Source organism: Xenopus laevis, chromosome 1L, assembly GCF_017654675.1.
Source record: "Xenopus laevis strain J_2021 chromosome 1L, Xenopus_laevis_v10.1, whole genome shotgun sequence".
Classification (NCBI taxonomy): domain Eukaryota; kingdom Metazoa; phylum Chordata; class Amphibia; order Anura; family Pipidae; genus Xenopus; species Xenopus laevis.
The window spans coordinates 111,985,439-112,011,607 of record NC_054371.1 but is presented as its reverse complement, the minus strand read 5'-3'; the positions used below and the strand labels follow the sequence as shown (position 1 = coordinate 112,011,607).

General features: G+C 39.1%; 1 protein-coding gene across 2 annotated transcripts in view; it reads left to right on the top strand.

Moving 5' to 3' along the window:
* Positions 1–26,169, top strand: part of dot1l.L (DOT1-like histone H3K79 methyltransferase L homeolog) — a 61,528-nt gene that overhangs the window by 17,714 nt on the left and 17,645 nt on the right. For both annotated transcript variants that reach the window (XM_018255338.2, XM_041562086.1), the window contains exons 4-15: positions 294–357; positions 3,452–3,680; positions 6,905–6,999; positions 9,065–9,127; positions 10,143–10,198; positions 13,255–13,334; positions 20,815–20,883; positions 21,514–21,620; positions 23,358–23,399; positions 23,869–23,952; positions 24,429–24,663; positions 24,905–25,018. In XM_018255338.2, coding sequence (XP_018110827.1) covers positions 294–357; positions 3,452–3,680; positions 6,905–6,999; positions 9,065–9,127; positions 10,143–10,198; positions 13,255–13,334; positions 20,815–20,883; positions 21,514–21,620; positions 23,358–23,399; positions 23,869–23,952; positions 24,429–24,663; positions 24,905–25,018 — 1,238 coding nt within the window. The remainder of the gene's footprint in view (positions 1–293; positions 358–3,451; positions 3,681–6,904; positions 7,000–9,064; positions 9,128–10,142; positions 10,199–13,254; positions 13,335–20,814; positions 20,884–21,513; positions 21,621–23,357; positions 23,400–23,868; positions 23,953–24,428; positions 24,664–24,904; positions 25,019–26,169) is intronic.

The following is a 26,169-nucleotide window of genomic DNA, read 5'->3' as shown; positions in this document are numbered from 1 at the left end:
ATACTGTCAGGTTGTAGAAATATATATTTCTTGCATTTGTTCATCTGGTTTGTTGTCTCAATCTTTGTTTTTGTTCCCCTTGCATCTCTATAATAGTATTACTTAGTACTTATTACTTTCTAATGTTCTGTGCTTTATCTCTCTCTTTTCAGCCTACTCAACATTTCCAATGTTTCCCTCTGATTTTTCCTTTCTTGCTCCTCCTATTATCTCTCATGCATGCATTCAATATGTCCTTCTCTCTCTCACCCCTTTCCTGCGTGTTTTTCACTCCCCATCTGCCTCTCTTTCAGCTTTGAGAGCATGCAGCGGCTGTGTGAGAAGTATAACAGAGCCATTGACAGCATCCATCAGCTGGTAAGATGTGTTGGCTTTTGTTCTCCTCTTATTTTCCCAAACCTTTGGCCCCATGGGCATTTTCTCCATGCTCTGGGCCAGTTGCTAAGAGAAGGGACACATCAGTTGACTGCTTGGATAACAAACAAATGTGCTGCATGTAGCATTAGACTGCCCTTTTGTTCTTGCATGCAATGTTAAAATCTTACCTTAGTTTTATGTCCTGGCCCAGTTTTTATTTCTACATTTCTGTTTTTCTTCTAGACAATATTATCTAAAATATGTATTAAAACATAAGGGACTGGTGTAATTTTCTATGTTTGAATTCTGAGTGCTGTCTTTCAGTTATACAGTACAATACTCTTAACATTCAGGGTGAGATGACCTACCAGAGTTCCTTGGTATCTGATTCTGGCACAGAGAGTGGTGTAGTGCCACATAATCCTTTGCTGCTTATAGCTGTATTTAGAAGAGATGCATATAATAACTCTTATTTGCATTAATACAGGAACATGCAGCTTCAGAGAGAGACAAAGACCTTGTTAGCTTGGAAACTAATCTCCACATGAGATGATAAATATTATACTATATACTATAACAGAAGGTTGCCTAGGCTAACGTATATTTATTTTCTGCATCTTTTGCCGTGTTTATTAGCTGAAAATGTGATGAGTACAGTGAAATATAGAAAGCACAAAATAGAAAGTGAATGTGATTATTTCATGGGCACAGAAGCGGAAATGGCTATATATGTCCAACATCTTTTTGAAGATAGTTTTTTAAAATGTTTGTGCATGTTGAAGATCCGTGACGCCAAGAAAAAAGAACAGTCTATATCTAACTACAATTGAGAATGTGTGCACCCAAAATGTATCCCCCTGCTATTTAGAATGGATCGCCATGATCCTCTTTAATATAATGATATGCCTACAGTAGTAATTGCAGCATTGAACTGTGTGTGGGGGGGTTTCTGGGGCCCACTGGGGCTCCCGTCACAGGGGCTCCCACACTCACGCCCTGGCCTTCCCAGCACGTACCATGATGGACTCGGGGGGGGGGGGTCAGAAGACAGCGCATAAGGTGTCAGGCAGGGAGTGACTCTGGGTCAGCATGGCCAACCGAGTTTCTTTCCAGTGTCCTGGTGGCCCAGTCCAACCCTGAGTAATTGTGAAGAGCTACTTAATTGTTAACCATTCTTGGATCACAAAAGGAAAAAAAACTTGTTCAGTTTACAGTGCATTGCCAAAGTATGCAGCAAGGTGTTCCAATGTGTATTCATGCTAAATATACCAAACAGGAAGTTTTCAAAGTGACTAGACTGTTCCTAAATCAGTAATATAAAAATATAGCACAATTTCTGTGTAAGGTATGTTTTTTTTTTTTTTTTTTAAAGATCAGATTCAGCTTATTTTTCTATTCTAACAAGTTGTTTTTTGGAAGCAGAATATAAATAAATCAGGGTGTGGGATCTGGCAACAACTTTTGTTTCTACTTTCTTTTAGTATTTGCTAGTGCTTCATTTAACCAGAGCACCAATAAGGATGTACTTTATTTTTGTTATGTACAAATTATTTTGTTGGTAAGAAAAAAACTAAAATAATGCAACAAACAGTAACACTTTTACCAGTGAGCACTCATTGATTATAGTTGGCTATGGTAAATCATTGTCATTTGCCTTATTATACCCATTATTAAACTGATAATACCTCTACTGGGTGTGTCAGATGTTGCATCTTGTAACCCTTTTCCTGGCAACAATGTATAATTTGTCACTTTTGCTAGAATTGCTTGGTTAAAATTCTGCAGTCATTTCAGTTGAATGGTAATTGCCAGTTGTTGGTTCCACAGCAGCATCTAGCAGGAAAGGATATAAGACCGCACATCACTTATATTAATTTAAAATTAGGAACGATTGTGAAAATATAACTTTAATATAAGCTTCATGCATACAGATATAAAAAAAAGTTCTAAAATACAATCAATTCAAAATTCTGTACCGTTTCTGAAATAATCAAGTTCATTTTCACTATCCCTCTCTCCGCATCTGTTTCTCTATATCTTAAAGGAGGGTCTCCTTTTGCCTAGAAGATGTATTAGAGCTCACTCTTAAAATCACCAGAAATATTGCATATCTATCTACATGCAGGATTTTTGCAAAAGGCAGTTATTTTGTTAGATTTTGTTTGTACTGGAAAGAAAGCCTCAGTATAAGATATATTGGAAACGGATGCTGACATGGATGAGGGATAGTGAACATAAACTTGATTATTTCAGAAACAATGGAGGATATTTAATCCATTGTATTTAGAAAGTTTCCTATTTCAGTATGCTGAAGCTTAGATTACATTTTTAATTTTGTGATAGTTCCCCGTTAAGATTTATCAACAGGTAGTCCAGGCACTGACATCCACCTGAATTTCAGTAAACCTTATCTAATACTCATTTATTGTGTTAAAAGCAAGCCATATTGAAATGGCACATTCAGTTATCTTATGTTTTTTTATGTAAAAATAATACCACTGTAAAATTAATGCATTTTTTCCGTTTCGTCAGTGATAATTAAAATTTTATAATAAAATGCTTGTGTATGACTTGGCCATCTTTTTGACTGGTTTAGAACATTAATGTTCCAGATGTTTTTTAGTGATCAATCTAAAAGCTATGATTTAAAAGATTTTAAGGTTACCGCAGAACATGGTGGGCCCTTAGTTCTAATTAGTGAGGCTATTTAGGACATTTGATTGCATTAAACTTTACTTTGACTATCCACCGTGTAGCTAGATCTTGCAATATTTGACCAATGAATGGAATGTCCTACATACCAGGATTTTCCAAAATGGGCTTTTGGTGTCTATAGAACTATAAAAGTGGACTACAACAAATGCAGTTGTGAATTCAGCTTTCAGATAAAAGGTCATGGAGTGTACGTCCAGTTTAACATCATTAAGCAAGGGAGGTCTCAGGTCTGCAGTTTCATGCAACAAGTGGCTATACCTTTTTTAAACACAACCCCCCCCCCCATATGACATGTATCTTTACTTAACCTTAACCGAATTTGAAAGGTTTTTTATGTATTTTGTGACAAATACGTGTTAAGAACTTTTCCTCTTGGCAGTGGAAAGGCACTACTCACCCTATGAAGTTAAAAACTCGTCCGTCTACTGGTCTCCTTCGCCACATTTTGCAGCAGGTCTACAACCACTCTGTAACAGACCCTGAAAAACTCAACAATTATGAGCCGTTTTCTCCTGAGGTGTATGGAGAAACCTCCTTTGATTTGGTTGCCCAGATGATTGATGAAATTAAGATGACTGAAGATGATCTCTTTGTAGACCTTGGGAGTGGTAAGATTTATTAAGATTGATATTCTTTACATAGCATGGACATTTTCTGAGAGACAAACTGTTGTGTTTGAGAGAATTTTTTTTATTTATTAAAAGGAAAGGTATACTCACTGGGGGGGGAATATTAGGCACCCCGCCTGTGATTATAATTGTTTACCGGATACCCCAGGCCTGTTTGCCGAAAACTTCACAAACCCGGGTTACTTCTGTAGGAAGAAGATTATGTGGTGCTCCTACTGCACCAAAGAATAGTAAATGGATCATTGTTTTAGGTTTTTGAAGCATGTCAAATTTGGGACAGAAATTATGATATGGATTTAATTGAATACACTTGCAGACTAGTGATTTAGATGGCACAAAGACTTCTGAAATAAATAAATGTGCCAACACTTTAATTCTTAATGTAAATCTTTGATTGTCAACTAAGGTTAATGACGAAAGCAATTTTGGAAAAAAAAAAAATCAGACCGCTGATTCTTAAAATCAAGCTAAAAATGTTATTTACATTCAGAAGTGAACGGTTTGTCCAGTGCCTGCATATAAATTTATGGTGGCAACACTCCTAGCTTTTACACTATAGGTGTTGGAGCCATAAATTACATTTGTCAAATGTTTAGCTACACTTATCTGCTATGAAATGTAGACCATATGTAACTTGAATGGCAGCTTACATGGATAAAAAATTGTATATTTGTATAAACTATATTGCAGCTCCTGAAACGCCAGGCATCTGAGGTCCCTTGAGATACTGGTTCTTTTGTGCAATAGTGCAGTTGCTGTATTTTAAATAAACGAATATAAAAAATGACTTTTGGAAAGAGTAATTTATCATGTTAAGTTTGGTGTGTTGTGTGCATACATTTGCCTTGAATGGATGATGTCATCTATTGTTCAGAACTTCATTACGTAAATAGGTAGAACAAGCAATGAGCCTGTGTCCCAAGAATTTCAATGCATTATCTGTGGTTTAGACTTTATCTATGCCAGTAAGTGAATTAAGCTATACTTCTGCTGTAAATATGTTTCATACACATTATGGGGCAAATTTACTTAAGGTGGAATATCGAGGGTTAATTAACCCTCGATATTCGACTGTCGTAGTTAAATCCTTCGACTGCGAATATCGAAGTCGAAGGATTTAGCGCTATTCGATCGAATGAAAAATCCTTCAGATCGTTCGATTCTAAGGATTTTAATCCATCGATCGAACGATTTTTGTGGACCAAAAAAAGCTAGCAAAGCCTATGGGGACCTTCCCCATAGGCTAACATTGACTTCGGTAGCCCAAACATAGCCCAAACATAGCCCAAAGGCTTATTTTGGTTGGAGCTGCCTCATTGTGTGTGGTTTTTTAAAGGCATCCAAAATAGTCCATCACTAGTAAATCACACTTGTGAAATCTAGCAAATCTTCAGCCCACTGGCTTCACATGGGGGAATCATATAAGTGTTAACACAGTCCCAATTCACACCCTCACTGGTGTTGATACACTTTTCTCCTGGGAGCGGTTTCTCTGGTCCTCTCCCAGACCTTTGGAGCTCTCTCCAACTCAGGGAAATCACTTTCTGGTTCCCTGGTGCTCATCAGCACTCCTTCTGTGGCCCCTCACCCTCCTCCACTCTAGGAGGTCTGTAGGGGGAAGCAGCAGCAGCCCTGAGGTTGTTGCTCCACACCTTTTTTTAACTACTACATTCTTGTAGTTAAAGGGATCCTGTCATCGGAAAACATGTTTTTTTTTTTTCAAAACGCATCAGTTAATAGTGCTACTCCAGCAGAATTCTGCACCAAAATCCATTTCTCAAAAGAGCAAACAGATTTTTTTTATATTCAATTTTGAAATCTGACATGGGGCTAGACATTTTGTCAATTTCCCAGCTGCCCCCAGTCATGTAACTTGTGCCTGCACTTTAGGAGAGAAATGCTTTCTGGCAGGCTGCTTTTTTCCTTCTCAATGTAACTGAATGTGTCTCAGTGGGACATGGGTTTTTACTATTGAGTGTTGTTCTTAGATCTACCAGGCAGCTGTTATCTTGTGTTAGGGAGCTGCTATCTGGTTACCTTCCCATTGTTCTTTTGATATCACTCTAACTTGCATTACAGCAGTAAAGAGTGATTGAAGTTTATCAGAGCACAAGTCACATGACTTGGGGCAGCTGGGAAATTGACAATATGTCTAGCCCCATGTCAGATTTCAAAATTGAATATAAAAAATCTGTTTGCTCTTTTGAGAAATTGATTTCAGTGCAGAATTCTGCTGGAGTAGCACTATTAACTGATTAATTTTGAAAAACATTTTTTTTCCATAACTACCTTTAGCTTCGCAGCTTCAAAACCATTACAGGGAGCAAGGGATGGAAGGGCTGTCTTCCATCCACTCCAGGGACCCATAAACCAGCTTTTACTAAGCTGGTTCACCGCTTAAACAGCTTAACTAGCTGCAGCATTACACATTTCCCTGGAGATTCTTATTTCACCAGCCTAATGCTGGTGAAATTCACCTGATATTGTGCACTTTTGACACACCCATCTTACTATGTGTGTGTGTGTGTGTGTGTGTATATATCTGTGTGTATGTGTGTGTGTGTGTGTGTGTGTGTGTGTATATATGTATATATATATATATATGTGTACATATATATATATAGCCAATTACAAGAATCCTCAGCACTCAACCCATTATCAATATATTTAAGACAGAGACATTTTGTGCATACTGCTACTGAAAAATGCCTTACCCTTTAAACAAAACAGGGATTGTTTGTCCATATATTGCAATATATTTAAGCTGGCCAACTACGTCAAAGTCATCCCATATCTGGCCAGTCCTACACTCAATTTTCATCTGATTCATTAAGAATTCTATTGCTTCATTATACATTTTACAAAGGGACGACCACGAGTTTTACTTTGAAAGCAGCTAGTAAGTTGCAGGTAAAATGTAGTTGTCCCTTTGTAAAATGTATAATTATCACTTAGTTATTTTTTTAGGGGGCCTTTGTTGTCAAAACCAAGATTCATTTCCTTTGCCTTTTTTTCTATGTTATAAGCATGGTTCACATTTTATTGTCTTTTAAAAATGTGTCTGGCAATGGTGTTACTGTTCCCTCGATGTGTTTTCACTTTGCATAGGCTAGTATGCGTAGGTTGTGAGGTTATTTAAATGCAAACTTGTATCTATCTGCATTTGTTCTATGTAGTTGAATTAATTTACTTTTGTTTTGCAGGTGTTGGGCAGGTTGTTTTGCAGGTTGCTGCAGCCACAGGATGCAAGCACCATTTTGGTGTGGAAAAAGCAGACATCCCAGCCAAGTACGCAGAGGTGAATAATTTGATATAAAAACATAATAAAAGTGCAAAAGGCATAACATTATTGTTTTACTTTGGAGTTTTAAATCTTATTAAAGGATCAGTAACATAATTTTTTTTTTTTTTTAGTAAAAAATAAGTGTAGAACGAAAAAAAAAAAACCAGACATATTAAACTTTTAAATTAAGTCTTTATTAAGAAATAACTTACCGAAACTCTGCTTGTGCTCTTCTTCCGCGGCGCTCGATTTCTCCTTCCTGCTTTCCTTATAGGAGATAGTCAGAGAGGAGAAATCGAGCACGGCATGATGGATCGCCACAGTGTCGCCTTTTCTGAAGAGGAGCACAAGCAGAGTTTCTGTTAGTTATTTCTTAATAAAGACTTAGCGATTTAAAAGTTTAATATGTTTCTGTCCTGTTGAGGTGCCATAACAGGACCTACCAACAAGAAATGAATGTTCCATATCTAGGTTTTTTTTTATATACAGTTCAGGTGAAGAAATATGTCATCTTGAGCCGTCAGCCCTGGATAGTGTAGACCTTGAACCAGGAAATAGTTAATTATATTGCAAGTGCCTTGGGATAGCTTCTGATAAGCCTAATAGCTTTTTAGTTTAACTAGCAGCTACTTGGCAGCTGTTTCATACTAGAACCTTTAGGGTAAGGCCAGACGAGGAGATTCGGGGAGGTTTTGTCGCCTGGCGACTAATCGCCACGTCTTTTGCGCGACTATCTCCCGAACTGCCTCAGCGGTTTTTCCCCATGGGGACTATTGAAAGCGCAACGCCGCGTGTGGATTAGCACAGGCGATTTTGCGCTGTAGCCTATGGGGAAAAAACGCTGAGGCAGTTCAGGAGATAGTCGCGCAAAAGACGTGGCGATTAGTCGACAGGCGACAAAACCTCCCCGAATCTCCTCGTCTGGCCTTACCCTTAAGCAATGGCAGCAGACACTATTATAGTCCAATGCAAGAACCAAGTGATTCATGTTTTCCTTCATATCCCAGTAATCCATCAGGTGCTTAGAAAGCTGAACCTTTAGGCTGGTGCAGTAAGTTGATTATCTAAAATACAAAATTTCTAGCAACATTTACTTTTAGGTCGAGGCCACGTGTTGCATTTAAAAAAACAGAAAAAAACAAAAAGCAGTTGAGTGTAAGTATCATTCGGAATATGGTATTGGTTTATTTAGCATTTAAAAGTTTGTACAACAACCACTTTGTTCATCGTTGTCTACCTTGGATTAGTTTAAGGCACAAAGGTGCTCATATATAGACCGTGGGCAAATTTGGACATTAGCAGTAACCCATGGCAAAATTCAGATGTTTGATTTAACTGTTATATCTGCAGGTGGCTGAAAATAGGTTAATTACTGATTGTTTGCTATGGATTGCTCCCCAGGTGCAAATTTGCCCAATGTCTGTCTATGAGCGAATCTGTACATTAACGTAAATAATCCATGGTACACTCTGATTATGAAAATTGGCGTAGGCAATGTGTTGCCATGGGCATGTATGTCTTCCAGTGGAACTGGGCCACTAGTATTTATTGATGATATGACTGCTGTCAGAAGCAGCAGGATGAATTCTGAAGTTTCTACGGATACAGATTCTGACAAATGCTGCAGAACTTCAGCACTTCAAAGTACAGATGGACAATGGCCCAAAACATCCTTTGAAGGCAAAGAAAATGAATATTTTTTGATGGCCAAGTTCGTTCAACTTACATCAGCATAACTAAACATGCATTTCGCTATCTGAAGACAAAAGTGAAAGACCAACCAACTAAGAGCAACCGAAGACCGAGGCAGCGGAGGCCTGGCAAACTATCACTAGGGAGGAAACCCAGTGCTTGTTGATGTCCATGGGTTTTCAGACATCGGGTAGTCATTGACTGCAAAGGGCTGTTTGATTATATATGGACCTAACTATATATGTGTGTTTTTATACCCTCAAACCACTCTTATGGATGATGCTGATCACTTGCATGTATATGTTTAAATTAATATATTGGGCCTTTTAAGACTTTTTCTTAGTCTCAACTCCAGCCTATTGCAATAGATATTTCTTTGCTTTTGCAGTCAATGGACAAAGAGTTCAGGAAATGGATGAAATGGTATGGAAAGAAGCATTCAGAATACACAGTAAGTCATGTTTATGTATTCTTATTAAACATGAAAGGAGCTGTCTATCTGCATAAAAAGTAATTTTAAATGTTAATGTGCAAATTTTGCAAATAATGTTTAAATGGGAGATAAGGTAGGTAAGGTTTTAACTTAAACTAGACTATCTATCTCATAGTGTAATACTGTGATCCATCCTCTTTAATATAGATTGCAGTGGCCTCAAAAAAGCACATGTATATAAATCCCTTACTTTGAGGCACATGGACGCATGTTTGTTGCCAGACTGCTGCAGTTTAGCAATTCCCATAGGCTACAAGTGAGCTAGACATAGCTTTTATTTTTCAAACCATGTGATTTTTTTTTTTTTTTAGTGGCACCCGAGGACCTATTACATTTTAGTGTGCCTCAAACTACAAAATAGATAGAGAATTCTGGGTAGTGTTTTAAAACTGAAGCAATCAAGTGCCATAAAGCAAGAGCAGGCTTGCATTATTTTTTGCTGGAAAGGATGTAGATAGTCACGTAATTACTAGGAAAATAGACATCCCCACTAAAGCATAAAAAGTATAATATATTTTGCATGCATACTTTAGCTAATATAACCATTTTTAGATGTATATAGTGCATTGTGTGTAAAGCAGAGCACATGCTATTAATAAAGCATTAAAGGAAAAGGAAAGGCTTGCAGCAAACCCAAAGTGATTGTATTGACTTACCTGAAACCCCAGAAAACTGCACTGGCCTGGGCTTATACCAGTGAGCACCCAAGAGCGATCCTCTTCTGTCTTCCTATTTGGTATAGAAAGTTATATAAAATGATTTGATCCTTTACAAAAAGTACAACACAAGTGTAAACAAAACACATGTTTCTGTAAATGTTAAGTATCAAGATGAACAACAAACTTTTTTGTAGGCTATACCTCTGACATCCTTGTGCACAGGAGCTATTGTTCATAAATTAACACTTCTTATTTAGATTAAAAAAATCAACCTTCCTGCATTTTTAAAAGTGCTCTCTTTTTTTTCTTTCCAGCTGGAGCGTGGAGACTTCCTCTCAGAGGAGTGGAGGGAAAGAATAGCTAACACAAGGTATGTGCATGACCAGTGTTGTGTTATGTTTGCCCTTACATTTGTAGGAATTAGAGATCCTCAGCTGAGCCTTTTCCATTAGTTTTTTTTTTGCGTTCCTTCAGTTTGTCTTTGGTTCAGCCTTTTCAAAAGAACCAGCTCTCCTCTATCCAGAACTCTTAATTCCCACAGTGCCTTGCATTTTCAGTGATTTGCAGAGATATAAAGGAATCACTTAAAGAGATACTGACACCAGAAATGTAATGTTTATTTTATATCTACCATAAAATTGACTTTGCATGCTTCTAATAATTTGCCCATGAAGTATTTGCCCAATGCTTTTACATTACCTATCTGACTCCCTGTGATCGCCTATGAGGGGACTGTCATATTTGTGCAGCAGGAGCCGTTAGCATTAAAAACTGAGATGGGACAGTCAGGAACTTCAACTAACAATTACTTACAAAAACAAACCTCTCCGCAAAAAATCAGCATGACGTATAGGTAACTTTTAATGCACATTTATATTTTAAAAAGTAGTTTTTTAGTGTCAGTATCACTTTAAGGTTTTGAAGGAATTGGATAATATAACATTTGGGGAGTACGGGGGGCCAAAAAAAATCCCATAATTATGACACTTAATTATGACACTTAATCTAATAATTATGACTTTAAAAAGTCAAAATAATGACTGAATCTCATAATTATGACTTTTAATCTCATAATTATGACTTGTAAAGTCATAAATATGATTTAAAAAGACAAAATTATGACTTTTAAGCTCATAATTATGACTTTTAAACTCATAATTATGATTTAAAAAGACAAAATTATGACTTTTAAGATCATAATTATGACTTTTAAACTCATAATTATGATTTAAAAAGTTGAAATTATGACTTTTAATCTCAAAACTATGAATTTTAAACTCCTAATTATAACTTTTAATCTTATAATTATGACTTTTAAACTCATAATGTAAAGTCATCATTTTGACTTTTTAAAGTCATAATTATGAAGTCAGAATTCTGACTTTTTAAAGTCATAATTATGAGATTAAAAGTCATAATTGAGTTTTACATTTTTTATTTTTTTTTTGCTGGCCCCAGCGCTTCTGTAGGCGAGTGATCTGCAGTATTTTAAATTAATCTCAGTGGCAAGTGTTTTGCAGTGATTTTTGCACATTTTGCTGTTAGATGTAGCATTGATCAAACTGTGTGTTTTGTATAGATAATTTAGGGCTATGTTACAATGATCATATATATATCCATATTCAGCATTACAGAAATTATAGATCACATCAGTCCTTGCCCCAGTGTAATTAGGGACATGTATTAAGGTACCTGTAATCTTAATTATTACTGTCAATGGACAGTATTGCATTTTTCTTTTAGACAATTATAATCATTCATGGAGAGCTTAGTGAAAATTTAAAGGGGTGGTTCACATTTAAATTAACTTTTGGCATATAATAAAATGTTTAATTTTAAGCAATTTTTCCAGTTCATCTTCTTTATTTATGTTTTATAGTTTTTAAATTCTTCTTCTGACTATCCAGATTTCAAATGAGGGTCACTGACCCCATCTAAAACAAAATATGCCCTGTAAGGCTACAAACGTATTGTTATTGCTACTTTTTATAACTCATCTTTCTATTCAGGCCCATCTCCTATTCATATTCCAGGCTCTTATTCAAATCAGTGCATTGTTGCTAGGATAATTTGTACTCTAGCAACCAGATTGCTGAAATTGCAAACTGGAGACCTGCTGAATAAAAAGCTAAATAACGCAAAAACCACAAACAATAAAAGATGAAAATCTCTTGCAAATTCTCACAATATCACTCTCTACATCTTACTAAAAGTTAATTTAAAGGTGAACAACCTCTTTAATTAATCTCACATCTAAAACTGCTGCTTCTTAAAGGGATAGTGACACGTCTCAGTTTTTATCATAATTGAATTCTTCATCAAAATATGTCTATATGTCCTTTAGACCATTTTCCTCAATGTGACCTCTTTCTATATAATTTGGACATAGGTCACTTCTCCTTTAAGAGAGTTTAGGACTACGAACACATTTTTATGGTCCCATAAAAATATGGCTTGTCAATCAGAGCTGCTAGGATGCAAGTTAAATGTTTGACTGACCGGAATAATTTGGCAGCACAGTTAAGGGCTTATACCATGTAGCCACACAGGGGGTCAGGGTTTACAGCCTCTTTCATCTTCAGGTATGTGACAAAACTCCACTCCTCCACTACACAACAAAAACTCTTCTTCTGCACCTCTCAGTACTGCTCATTTTCTTTAATGGTGCTTTTTTAACTTATTCTGCCTTACTTGGTAATGTGTGGGCCTTGCCTGCCTGCCTACCTTTCCTGCACAAACAGAATGATCGGTGCCAGGACTGCTTCCAAGATTAACCTTTTAACCCCCAGAGCTAGAGTAGTTCGCTAGTGCAGGAAAAGTCAAGGAGGCAGGAAAGGGACACCCATATATAACCTAGTAAGAGGGAATGAGTTAAAGGAACCATCTGGAAAAAAAACCCCAAACCTGAGCAGTGTGGGAGAGGAGATTTGTAGAAAGAGGAGGCTTTTATTTTTTGCAGGTGTGGGTATGAAATCAGAGAGCTGTAGTAGGCAGTAGTACTCGCCCCTACAGGAAGTAGTATCTTTCTCCATATGAGAAAGTAGAGTGTTTTTTAAAACAAAATATTTTACTAATATGTGGGTTTACATCAGTAATTTTGTGATTAATAGTCATTATTGCCATCAAAGTAGAGATCTTAGCACAAAACTAGAGGTGTCAATATCACTTTAAATTGATGCTGGCAGTTTTATTATAACAGTTCGTGTTCTCTCCTGGGCCTGATGATGAAAATGCCTATGTTTGCCTGATATTTTAAAATAATGTCGGAGCCCAAATAAGATATAGTAAATGTGATAGTAACTTGCTTTTTACTGTTGCTTCTTAACGGCTTTGTAGAGACTTGCATGGGAACTGGGGTTTGGTATGTAAGGGATATTATATTCTCACTTGTTTGTACTTGGGAGTAACATCATCATTATCTTGCAGTGTTATTTTTGTGAATAATTTTGCCTTTGGTCCTGAGGTTGACCACCAGCTAAAGGAGAGATTCGCCAACATGAAGGAAGGTAATGTATCGTTTCTCCCTCTTCCACCGAAACAGTTTTTTTTCTGGGTGATAGTGTGAAATTGCTCAAGGAGGATTATTTTTTACATTTCTTGTAAAAAGAATAACCAAAATCTGTACTGTACTACTGTACATGGAGTACCGCTGTGCAATATTGTAAAGTTTTTAGAGTTCCTAACCTGTATACCTCCATCTACTCGTCTATCGTCATGCTGTGTAACAACTTCGTCTTGTGTCTGTTGCTGGACTATAGCTTTTTCAGCTTGTAACCAGATGTTTAAGCCTGTGGAATGCTCTAGTCCTGCAACAGCTGATAAGTAATACAGGATCACTCTTTTACAGTGGTTAGTGGAACCGTTTTTTATGCTCTTTACTGACTTTTTCCTTACCAACTAAATAAATTCTAAGAAAGGAAATGAAATAATAAAGATGTTAACCTTTTCAGAGAAAATGCATCAGGAGTTTAGCAAATGCTGCTTTCAATAGCAATTGTGTTTACAAAAAACTTTAAAACTCTGGAAATGTTTAATCAATATATAGTGGAAAGTTGCATAGGCAAATTTTTATTTTGGAGTCAACTTGCCCTTTAAAATTTAGAACTAGCAGTTTCAACAATTTCACATGCAGATAAATGGCAACTGTGGTGCTTTTTTGGTGCTTATGGCTTAGATTATATTAGTCTTTAAATCAAAGCCTACTGACCTTCGTGATCCTATATTCACTGTTCACATAACTGCTAGATTTTGATCTGATATGATTAATGTCACATGGTTCTGGTTTGTGCACTTTAAAGACTGCATTTTTTCTTATGGCTTATTTTTTAAGGCATTTTCAGTGTTAAATATATATCCTCTTTGTTGAGTGTTTTATGAACTTTTGTTGGCATTTGAGTGCTCCTCTTGGGACAATTATGAAAAATTGGTCATACAGAAAGATAAAACTTTCACTGGTGATGGGACCATATCAAGGTTTTTTTTTTGCTTTGTTATTAATATTAATACATTTGTTTAGTGCTAACATATTCTACAGCTATAATATATGGATATAATACAGCTATAATATATGTATATAATATATGGGTTTATACATTGTATATACAGATAACATATAAGTATTGATGAATACAGTAGGTAAATAGAGTTTGCAATCTAAAATAAAAAAAGGGGTGTGAGCAGTGTTCCCTATAATTCCTTCTTGGCTATGTGTGCAAAATAATTGTTTTGTGCGCACATTTAAAACCAGGTGCGCACATTTTTAAAACTGTGCACACAGGTTAGAATTAATACAAAATTTTGTGGTTTTTTTTTTTTTGTGCACCACAATTTGTTGTGTGCTTTGGCCTCAATGTAGAGAGAACATTGGGTGTAAGACAATTGGTATGAAGATGGGCAAGATAAGGATATTTATTTTGCACTCTTTTTCTTGCGGTTTGAATACGCATACATTTTTTTACCCCCAGTGTCTTATGGTCTGTATAAGTCAGAGGTGATATGTCGGGTATATATCCCCATTCTTTAGATTTTGAGTCATCACCGTGCAGAGGTGTGATCTGTGCGGTGTTTGAAGGACACTGTAACACTGCTGGAGTTCCTCTTCCTTCTCCTATACTTGGATCATTTCAAGGAAGTGAGCAGTATGTGAATGTGTATGAGAGTAGGAGCTGCTTTGCTGTTCACCTGCTGTCTGCTAAAGTAAGCAAAATTCAGTTGTGTTCGACTTTTGTCACTAAACACAAACTGTATTCTGTTGCCATTTTTTTACTGCTGAAAAGCCCGGACTGTTTTTCCTTTCTGGAGTGGCCTGCATTTATGGTGCAAATCCCTGTGTGATCCCCCCCAAACATCACAACTGGTGCTCGGATGCTGGCAGGAACTACCAAAGGAAAAGCATTTTTTTCCCTGAAAACTGACATTTAAAGAGACCGTAACCTATTTTCCCTAAGACAGAGGAACCATTGCAGCAACTTCCCAGGGTTCAGTCCAGCTTCAGCAGGGCGTGGTCATGCAGCAGCAGGCTACAGAGGCACAGCTATCCGCCATGGCAGCTCAATGGCAATCCACAGAGGCTCAGCTAATTGCCTTGCAAGAGTCTGCAGCCACCCAGGCAAAGTTGTTCACTGAGGCAGTACAGCAGCACGCTCCAGGATGGGAGTCATCTGCAGTTGCACATGGCAATCGCGTAACCACCTGTGCAAGTCTTTTTCTACAAAAGCTGACACTCACTGATGTAGCCACTTCCCTCACAATGTTTGAGAGGACTGCAAAGTGAGAAGGGTGGCCCCAAGATAAATGGCTTGCCTAATAGCTCCATTTCTGGAGATCCACAAACGGTGTATTATGATCTTAAACCAAATGACACCATGAATTTGATTGACTGAAGGCAGAGATCCTGGCAGGCCTAGAGGTAACCATTGCGGTCAGAGCCCAGAGGGTGCACAGGTGGAAATATCAGACCAATCTACCGCTTAGGTCATAGATACATCACCTTATCCATTTGGTCACGAAGTGGCTGCAACCTGAGGCTCTGATTGGACCCCACATAGTGGAACAGGTTGTGACAGGCCTGTACCTTCAGTTCCTTCCTGTTAATCTACACGGTTGGGTGGGTCATGGGTCGCCAAAATTAGGGATGCACCGAATCGAGGATTCATTTGGGATTCGGCCTTTTTCAGAGGGATTCGGCCTGGATTCAGCCTTTTTCAGCAGGATTTGGCCGAATCCTTGTGCCTGGCCGAACCAAATCCTAATTTGCATATGAAAATTGGGGCGGGTAGGGAAATCACGTGACATTTCGTCACAAAAGAAGATTTTTCTCCACTTTTTCCTTCCCTGCCCCTAATCTGCATATGCTAATTAGGATTCAGTTCGGTATTCAGCTGAATCTTTCATCAAGGATTCGGGGATTCGGCCGAATCCAAAATAGTGGATTTGGTGCATCCCTACCCAAAACAGTGGAGTAATCAGTCGAGATTGTTGAAAGGTACACTGACAGTTCCCCATCTCATGTCATGAGAGATATTCGCCAGCTGGCTAGAGTTTTCAGCATACTCCTTGAGTCGGTGTGAAAGAAACGGAGAAGTGTCAACATCAGCCCAACGGGTCGCAACCAGGTACCTCCTCACCCCGGAAGGGGGCAGCGTGAAGTGCTTGAGGTATGAAGCCTGGAGGCATACTAGTGAACAGTGCCCATGGGAGGAGGAGCCCATGCAGTGTGGGGCTCTCCAGCAACTTTCCTGTTATAAACAGAAAGTTTGTTGCATGCTCTGACTTGTTGGAGGGGCAAATCAAGTGTACTGTCTACATCAATCATGTCCCAGTGAAGGCTTTCCTGAAATCGGGGCGCATGTTGACCCTTGTACTGGACAGTGTGATAGGAGAATTTGGACATACATCCAAAGCACTCTGGGTAGTTTGCATCCACAGAGATCCCAGGTCCTACCCGCGAATGCATGGCAAAATGATAATGTGTCATAGAGCTGTCCTCTGAGGGACGGCATTTCTCCTCGTTACTGGTAATGCTTGGGGAGGATGATGAGGATGATTCATCAAACCCCGTATCTTCTGGTCTGGTTAACGCAAGAGATCAAGTTGTTGTAAAAAATGGTGTTTCTCAGGAACCCGGTCCCGATAAACAGTGGCCTCACTTCCCGATCAATGGGGATCTGCTTTATTGGGTCAGCAAGGTCCATGAGGCAATTGTTTTAACAACTATTGGTTCCCCGCTCATTCCGTCGAATGGTACTCGATTTCTCGCATAACAATACTCTGGGTGGACATCTGGGGGCAAAGAAGACTGATGGCTGAATCATAGAAGACTGATGGTTGAATCATAGAAGACTGATGTTTAAATCATAGAAGACTGATGTTTGAATCATAGAAGACTGATGTTTGAATCATAGACCGGTTTGACTTGCCATGTTTAAAGTTTGAAGTGAAAACCTACTGTGCTTCCCAGCGGTATAGCTACAGCTAACCCTTCCCACCTGCAAAAAAAATCTTCAGGTGGCTTGGGTGAGCAGCACACATGCACATCGACCTCTCCTTGCCTCCAGCCTGTTGGAAATCCTTGACTCCATCCCCACCACTCGAATACTTGTGGCAGGAGGCGATCTTGACGACGGCAAACTGTGAGCAGGGAGATTTTACTTCAGAAGATCCCGCGGTCCGCCACCAGCCCCCCCCCCACGTGTGCGATTGCCAGGTCTGCTGTATTTTTGTTACACAACTGGTGCTTCTTTTCCTACCTGCTAGTGATGTGTGGGCCAGCCTGATACCTGCGGGTCATCCGGGTTCCGGCCGACTTCAGCACACCATTTGTAGGTCATGGGCCTGCTCTCCCTGCCCACGACCTTATACTGATGGCTTTATAGGCGTGCCCACCTACCCCTTTTATGATGTAATCAGTAGAGCGGGTCTATAAATAGAGGGGAAAAGCCAGGTGCAGGCGGGTTCAGGTCGACTTTTTCTCGACCCACACTACACTATTGCCTGCTAGTTAACAGCCCCGACCTCTAATTTTCACAGCCCCCTGGTACCCTTAACCATTATCGAGGTACCATTCAAACGTATAGCCATGGATCTTGTAGTTCCCCTGATAAAATCTGCCGTATATCTTGGTGATCCTGATAATGCCACCCGATATTCTGAAGCTATTCCCCTAAGGAATGCTTCACCCAAAGCTATTGCCCGTGAGCTGTTCCAGATGATCTCGAGGACAGGGTTTCCCAAGGAGATTCTCACCAACCAAGGTACCCCATTCATGTAAAAGGTTATGGCATATGTGTGCAAATTGTTCCAGATAAAGCAGTTATGTATGTCTTGTATGACAGACAGCCTGGTGGAATGTAGACCTTAAAAACAATGCTTAAGTGGGGGGATACAAAAAGATGATTAAGATTGTCCTGCACTGTTATTTGCAATTCTTGAGGAGCCTCGTGCATCTACAGGGTTTTCCCCCTTTTGGTATATGGGAACAGGCCCTGGGGACTGCTTGATCATAAAAGAGCCTTGGGAGAGTGAATGAGGGAAAGGTTTGTAGGAGTGATGCCACTGCTAAAGGAACACTTGCAAAGTGCCCAAACGGTGCAATACCGTATATACAATCATTCTGCTAAAACGAGGCACTTCCAGGTGGTGGACAGAGTGGCAGTAGAGCTAGTTTTTGGCCAGATTGCAAGGCCCATTTGAAAATGTAAAAATCCAAGATAAGCAGCACTCCACACCTTCATTAGAAAGCCTTTATTCTAATCAGCAGGGCAACAGTAACCGTTAATGGTGCTGTGCTAGTGTAAAGCTGGCCATACACTATAAGATCCACTCTTTGGCGACATCGCCAAGCGAGCGGATCTTTCCCCGATATGCCCACCAACACAAGGCTATATTCCAACGTTCGGCCCTAGGGCCAAATGATCGGATTACAACGAGGAGCAATGGGCTCTGACGGGTCGATTGCCTGAAAAATTAAGTCTTCCCGATCAATATTGTGCCTAGAAGACCCGTCGGAAACCCCCATACACAGGCAGATAAGGTGCCGAATTGGTCTAAAGGACCGATATCGGCAGCTTTAATCTGCCCGTGTATGGCCACCTTAAGACTCAGGTTGGTGCTGACCATGTCCTGGTGACCACAAAAATGTCAAAAGCCCAGACTTGGCAAATAAGCGAGAAACAAGAAGTTTTTTCTGATTTGCCTGGGATCACTAATGTCATAGAGCATGACATCATTCCAGAGCCAGGAGTAAAGGCCTTCTCGGATTAGGTCAAGAAAATGCTTGAATTAGGAGTCCTTGAAGAGTCTCAAAGCAAATGGTGGTGCCCCATTGTGTTGTTACCAAACCCAATGGTACTCTGCGATTCTGCAATGACTTCTGAAAACTCAATGAAGTTTCCAAATTCGATTCCTATACTATGCCCCGGGTAGGCAAATTTATAGAGAGGCTGGGTCATGCCCATTATATCACCACTTTGGACCTCACAAAGGGGTATTTGCAAATTCCTCTGACCCAAGAGATGAAGGAGAAAACTGCATTCTCCACTCCAGATGGCCATTCTTAGTACAGGAGAATGCTTTTTGGTTTACAGACTGCCCCAGCTAAATTCCAAAGAGCAATAGACATGTTTTTGCAGCCCCGTTAGAGGTACACATCTGTTTACTTGGATGACATTGCCATCTTTAGTAAGGACTGGGATTCCCATTTGCCTAAAGTCCAAGCAGTTCGTGACTCCTTGAGACAGGGTGGATTAACGGTGAATCCCGAAAACTGTGCGATAGGGATAGAAGAGGCAAGGTACCTTGAGTACATTGTAGGAAGAGGGCTAGTAAAATCCCAGTTAAATAAGAAAGATGCTGTCCAGAAGTGGCCCCACCCTAAAACCAAAAAGCAGGCACACACATTCCTGGGAAAGGTTGGGGTACTACCAGAGGTTTGCACCCAATTTTGTCACCTTAGCAGCTCCATTGACTGACTTGCCCAAAGGTCGGAAGTCAGATGATTCAGTGGAATGTGGATGCTGAAAATGCCTTTCTGGTGCTGAAGTCCGCACTTTGTAACCACCCCATGACTCCAGACTTATCAAAGTAGTTTATTGTTCAGACAGACGCTTCAGATGTAGGTCTGGGAGCCTTTCTATCACAGGTCATTAATGGGGAAGAGCATCCTGTAGTATTCCTCAGTCAAAAGCTGACTACAGCTGAGAAATTTATGCAATAACAGAGCGAGAATGCCTGGCCATCAAGTGGGCCTTGGACTTGCTCCACTATTATCTTTTGTGAAGGAGATAACGATTTATCTCTGATCATGCTCTGCTCACTTGGATGAACCAGAATAAAGGATCAAATGCTAGAGTAACTCAATGGTTCCTGGCCCTGCAGGAGTTCAGTTATGTGGTAGAGCACAGACCTGGAAAACAGCATATGAATGCTGATGCTCTTTCCTGAGTCCATTGTTTGGGCTCTTCTAGTACCTCCCTCTTCCCCTGGGTTAAGGGGATGGGGGATATGTATAAGTCTGAGGAGATATGTCCTGGATGGCAGGTATATATCCCCATTTTTTAGGTTTTGAGTCATCCCTTTAAGCGCCACCCCTTTAAGAGCCAGCACAGGGTTAACCATGCAGAGGTGTGGGCTGGATAACCAAGAGGTGTTTTAAGGAAGTGCGCAGCAGGTGAATGTGTGTGAGAGTAGGGGCTGCATGTGGGAGCTGCTTTGCTGTTCACCTACTGAATGTACTAAGACCAACCTGTTTGGGTCTGATAAAGTATTGGATACATATCTGCTTAAGTAAGCAAAATTCTGTTTTGTTGGACTTTAGTTAATGAACACAAGCTATTTTTTGTTGCCATTTTCTACTGCTGTAAAGCCCTTTTGATTTAAAAATAAACTGACTGTTTTTCCTTTCACTTTGGAGTGGCCTGCATTTATGGTGCACTATAGTAACTTCTAATATCATTTTATTTCCTTACCCTTCCCCCCTCCATCCTCAAGGTGGCAGAATCGTATCCTCCAAACCCTTTGCACCGCTGAATTTCAGAATAAACAGCCGAAACTTGAGTGGTGAGTTTCTAAATCTTTTCATGACCCCCAAATATCACTTATGTCTTTCAAAACTATAATGTATTTTTATGTATATCTGTTACTTGGCAGTCAATGTTGTACATGAATTACAAGCCTCTTACAAAACTATCACTTCATAATTTTCTAGTGCTGCTGGACTGTGACCGTTATGGTATGGGGATCCGATATCTGTAAACCTGTTATCCAAAAAGATCCAATTTATGGGAAGGACATCTCCCATAGAGTCTATTTTAAACAAATAATTCTATTTTTTAAAAGTGATTTATAATAATTTAACAGTACCTTGGACTTGATGTTAACTAAGCGCATAAACCCATATTGGTGGCAAAACAGTCCGATTGAGGTTTTTTTTTGTGTTTAAGTGATTTTTAGCAAACTTAAGGTATGGTATTGCAGAAAGATCCCTTATTCAGTAAACCCCAGGTCCCAATCATTCCAGATAATAGATTCTATATCTGTTCACGAATTACCACAATACCTAGCTTCAGTTGTAGCACCATGTCCTCCATTACTTTTAATTATTTAGCGTCAATCTTCACAACATTTTTACAGTAGTGCTCATTTTTTCCTTTAATGACCATGTGATCGACTGTCTTTTATTGTTTCTAGATATTGGCACTATTATGAGAGTTGTGGAGTTATCACCTCTTAAAGGATCTGTATCCTGGACTGGAAAGCCTGTTTCTTATTACCTGCACACTATAGACCGTACCTTAGTGAGTACAGTTGCCCCCACTGTTTATTTCTCTCACCTGTCTTTTCATTATTTTTCCCAGCTACTCATTATATGTCATCTGTTTGTATCCCAGCTGCAACAACCTTATGCACATTAAGTAATTTTATAATGTTATGTCATGTACGTTCGCTATGTGCTAAATATATCACAGACAAGTTTGTTTGGAGTTACTTAAAGGGGTTACATAGTTACATAATTACATAGTTAAATTGGGTTGAAAAAGACAAAGTCCATCAGGTTCAACCCCTCCAAATGAAAACCCAGCATCCATACACACACCCCTCCCTACTTTCATATAAATTATATATACCCATATCTATATTAACTATAGAATTTAGTATCACAATAGCCTTTGATATTATGTCTATCCAAGAAATCATCCAAGCCACTCTTAAAGGTATTAACTGAATCAGCCATCACATCATCACCTGGCAGTGCATTCCACAACCTCACTGTCCTGACTGTAAAGTTTACCTTTGAGTCATCTTTTAGTATGATGTAGAGAGTGATATTCTGAGACAATTTGCAATTGGGCTTCATATGTATTATTTGTGTTTTTTGAGTTATTTAGTTTTTTTATTCAGCAGCTCTCCAGTTTGCAAGTTTAGCAATCTGGTTGCAAAGATCCAAATTAGCCTAGCAACCATGCATTGGTTTAAATATGAAACTGGACTATGAATAGTAGAGTGCCTGAATTGAAAGATGAGTAATAAAAAGTAGCAATAACAATACATGTGTAGCTTTAAGGAGCATTTGCTTTTTAGAAGGGGTCAGTGAAACCCATTTGAAAGCTGCAAAGAGTCAAAAGAAAAAGGCAAATAACTAAAAAACTATAAAAAGAAATTAAATAATAAAGACCAATTGAAAAGTTGCTTGGAATTGTGCCATTCTATAATATACTAAAAGTTACCGAAAAGGTGAACACAGGTGTCTCAAAGTTTATCACTGCTGCCTTACCGATAGATATCATCCAGCTTTTCAGTTCCCCAACCCCTCCAAAAACATTCATGCAGGTTCATCCTAAGTATGTGTTCCATAAATTTGATGAGTGTAAAGGTTTACTAGGGAATGATTAAATAAAGAATGCCTCTCTACGATTTTTAAAAGTGCCCCTGTACCTGAGCTGAGAATGCAGATAAGTGCACTAGGGTTGGAGGCCAGCGTGTCTGGTCTTTTCTCACATCCGGAGTGCAGACCCCCATGTGGCGATTGACTGCCAGGTGTGCATGCTTCTTCTCAGTGTTCAACACCTGGGAATCTGCAAGTGGAAACTGACATGGCCATGCAAGGCGGCCTCCAACCCCACTGTACTACTCTGTGTTCTAAACCCAGGTAAGTGGGCATCTGATGGGGGAGCATTAGATGCAGATTGAAAGGGGGAAAATTGTCAATTTATACACTAATTTTCTTTTGCCTGGGTGTGCACAAATTATTTTGTATGCACTTTTTAAAACCTGTGTGTGCAGTGAGAAGAGGGTTACAGTAATTACTAAAATTATATGTTATCACATAATTATATTTGTCTTTGCGCACATCACACAAATTCTAAACAATTCCCTAAGAGAGAACATTTATAAAATTGTAAAAGGGGGTTTGTTTCTCATTTAACAATGACCTTTTACATGAAAGATAAATAGTTTAGTTCTTGACTATGCAGAAAACCCCATGTACCTGAATCTGCATTCAGTTCAATTTGTCTCATTTTTCCTCCCAACAGCTTGAAAATTATTTTTCTAGTTTGAAAAATCCTAAACTCAGGGTAAGTTATTTTTCCTTTCCTACTATTATTTGTTAAAAACATATACTTGCAAGGGAGTGATGCAGGACCCGCAGGTTGGGAGGTTTGGGCCGTGGGTGGGTTTGGACTAAACTTTAGCCTTGGTTCACCCCACGGTTGCCTTCTGCCCCACTTCCACCTCTGCACGTGGCTTTTTATATACTCGCTCAGGCCCTGCCCCCTTTTGGAGCATCACAGTGGGGCGGGTGCAGGTATATAAAGAGGGGAGTGGGTCTGGTGCTGGTGGAGGAGCAGGTACTTCTTAAAGAAAGACAGCTGTCATTGCTTAATTTTTAATACACATTGCAACAAATGGCATATATATAGCAAAACTTGTAATCTTGCTTTATGTGGCTGCAAAAAGCATGCTACTGTAGACAAAACATACTAGATGTGTAACTACAGTAACCCTTATGATTATTAAAAAGGTTGTTAAATGTTTCTTCTATAGGAGGAGCAGGAAGCAGCGAGAAGAAGACAACAGAAAGAAGGAAAGAGCAATACAACAACTCCTACAAAAGCTCAAGAGACCAAGGTGTTTATTACATATTTACAAAGATATACCTTAATTTACCCCCTGTGAAACCTTTCAACTTTTTGCATTTTTATGTGATTTTCACCAATATAGTCTTGTGTCCACCTGGATTTCACTAAATGGTAGCAAAACATAGTTGATGAAGAATGACAAGCATCCATCAAGATTAATGTTAATGTTAAAGTTAAAACATTTAAAGTGGGGAAAAATAGAACACTAAATAATGTAAAGAAAAATTTGTGAGATGTTTCTGCAAAGAAAAGTGACACTGATATTTGTATTCTCTAGTTATTTTTTTTTTTGACTCATTACAAAACATAATGCGCAATGATATTTTTACTGTAGTTACATCACTGCATATCATAAACCTTTACAATCGCTTTCCCTAGATTTGTAGCCACCATTTGTCAGAAGTCTTCTATTTGTTAAGTGAGGACAGCAACTAATTTATAGTTTTGTGTATCATTCACATGTAGGATTCTGCTGCAGAGGAGGAAAAGTCTGCCTCAGTCAAGAAGGCTTCTCCAGCCAAAGCCCGAAGAAAGCTTAGCAAGAAGGGCAGGAAAATGGCAGGTCGCAAGCGGGGACGTCCTAAAAAGTTGCTTACAACCGCAACTGACCGAAAGTGCTCTAAATCACAGACTGCACTGGAAACCCTCCATCCACAAAATGTACCTGTTCCTCAGTCCCCAATAAAATCAGCCCCTCAGGGTAAGATCATTTTATCCAGATGAGTGTGATCTTTTTATATAAATCACTGATATTTTCCTTGTCTGTGTACCATTTTCTCCATTCTGCTGGCTAGCTAAACTTTGAACTGTCTAAACCCTTATATGACTGAAATGCATTGTAGTTTGCATATTTTAAAAATCGTCTTTATGAATTGTATCTTGTATAATCTTACTGTTTTCAGTTCTGTTTTCCGCTTGTAACCTTTTTTCTATTGTTTTAGATTCATACAAGACACCTCATAGTCCCTATTATCAGCTACCTCCAAAAGTGCAACGTCAGCCTTCCAATCAGCTTCTGTCATCTCCTACCCCTCCAGCCCTACAGAAATTGCTTGGTAAGTGTAGGTTGTGGTTGGCTAATGCTTTTTTTTAACCCGAAACCATACTAAATAAGGTTTTCCCCTTGAGAATCAGATCATTCACCTAGAAGATTGCTCTCAGTTTGGGTTGGTTGGGTTCTCTTCTGTTCTGCATATTACTAGGACTGCTAAAAAGTAACAGATCTTCATCTGGAATATGTACAGAAGTTAAGGTGGACATGTGGTGGATAACTGACAAGTGAGTGGTAAGATCGTAGTCAGAAAGGGGCAGAGGAACTAAACATTACAGATGAAGGTTACTAACCCAACTGTAACTAAACCATACACAAAAAAAAGAATTATATAGTGTAGCGTTCATGAATAAGATTGCGCCTCAAGGTGAAGGCATTCACACACTATCAGTGTATTATCCCAACCTAAAATTAGTGCAGGTGAAATTATTCTCATGTACACTTAAAACACCATCAAATTAAAGTGTGATTAAACAGGTACATGAAGAAAAAAGGTTCTCTTAGACCAGGGATCCCCAACCTTTTGAACCCGTGAGCACTATTCTGAAGTAAAATGAGTTGGGGAGCAACACAAGCATGAAAAATATTCCTGGGGTGCCAGATAAGTGCTATGTTTGGCCATTTGGTAGCCCCTATGTGGATTGTCAACCTACATTGAGGCTCTGTTTGGCAGTGCACCTGGTTTTTGTTCAACCAAAACTTGCCTCCAAGCCTGGAATTCAAAAATATGCTCCTGCTTTGAGGTCACTGGGAGCAACATACAAGGGGTTGGAGAGCAACATGATGCTCACGAGCTACTGGTTGGGGATCACTGTCTTAGACAATAGGTGGGTACCCACACTGGCTTAAGACCCCGTTTCTGGAAGTCGTTTATACTCACAGACGTTCAGAATTAAATTCACATATTAAAATTATCAATTGCTCCTCCGGTCCTTCCCTTTGGACAACAATAAGAGTTGCATGTGTATTTTCAAATACTTTAATAAAACTATATTGCACTTTCAGAAGTTTCCTTTTAAATTTGCTTTTAAAACCAATGCACAATGTTCCTCTCATAAGAGCCGACGCTTCCTATAATCGTGAGCTCTCCACAGTACTTTTCCCCTGTGTGCGGACAACTCCGCTCTGTGTGTTGTGATGTCAGTGGCTTTCCTC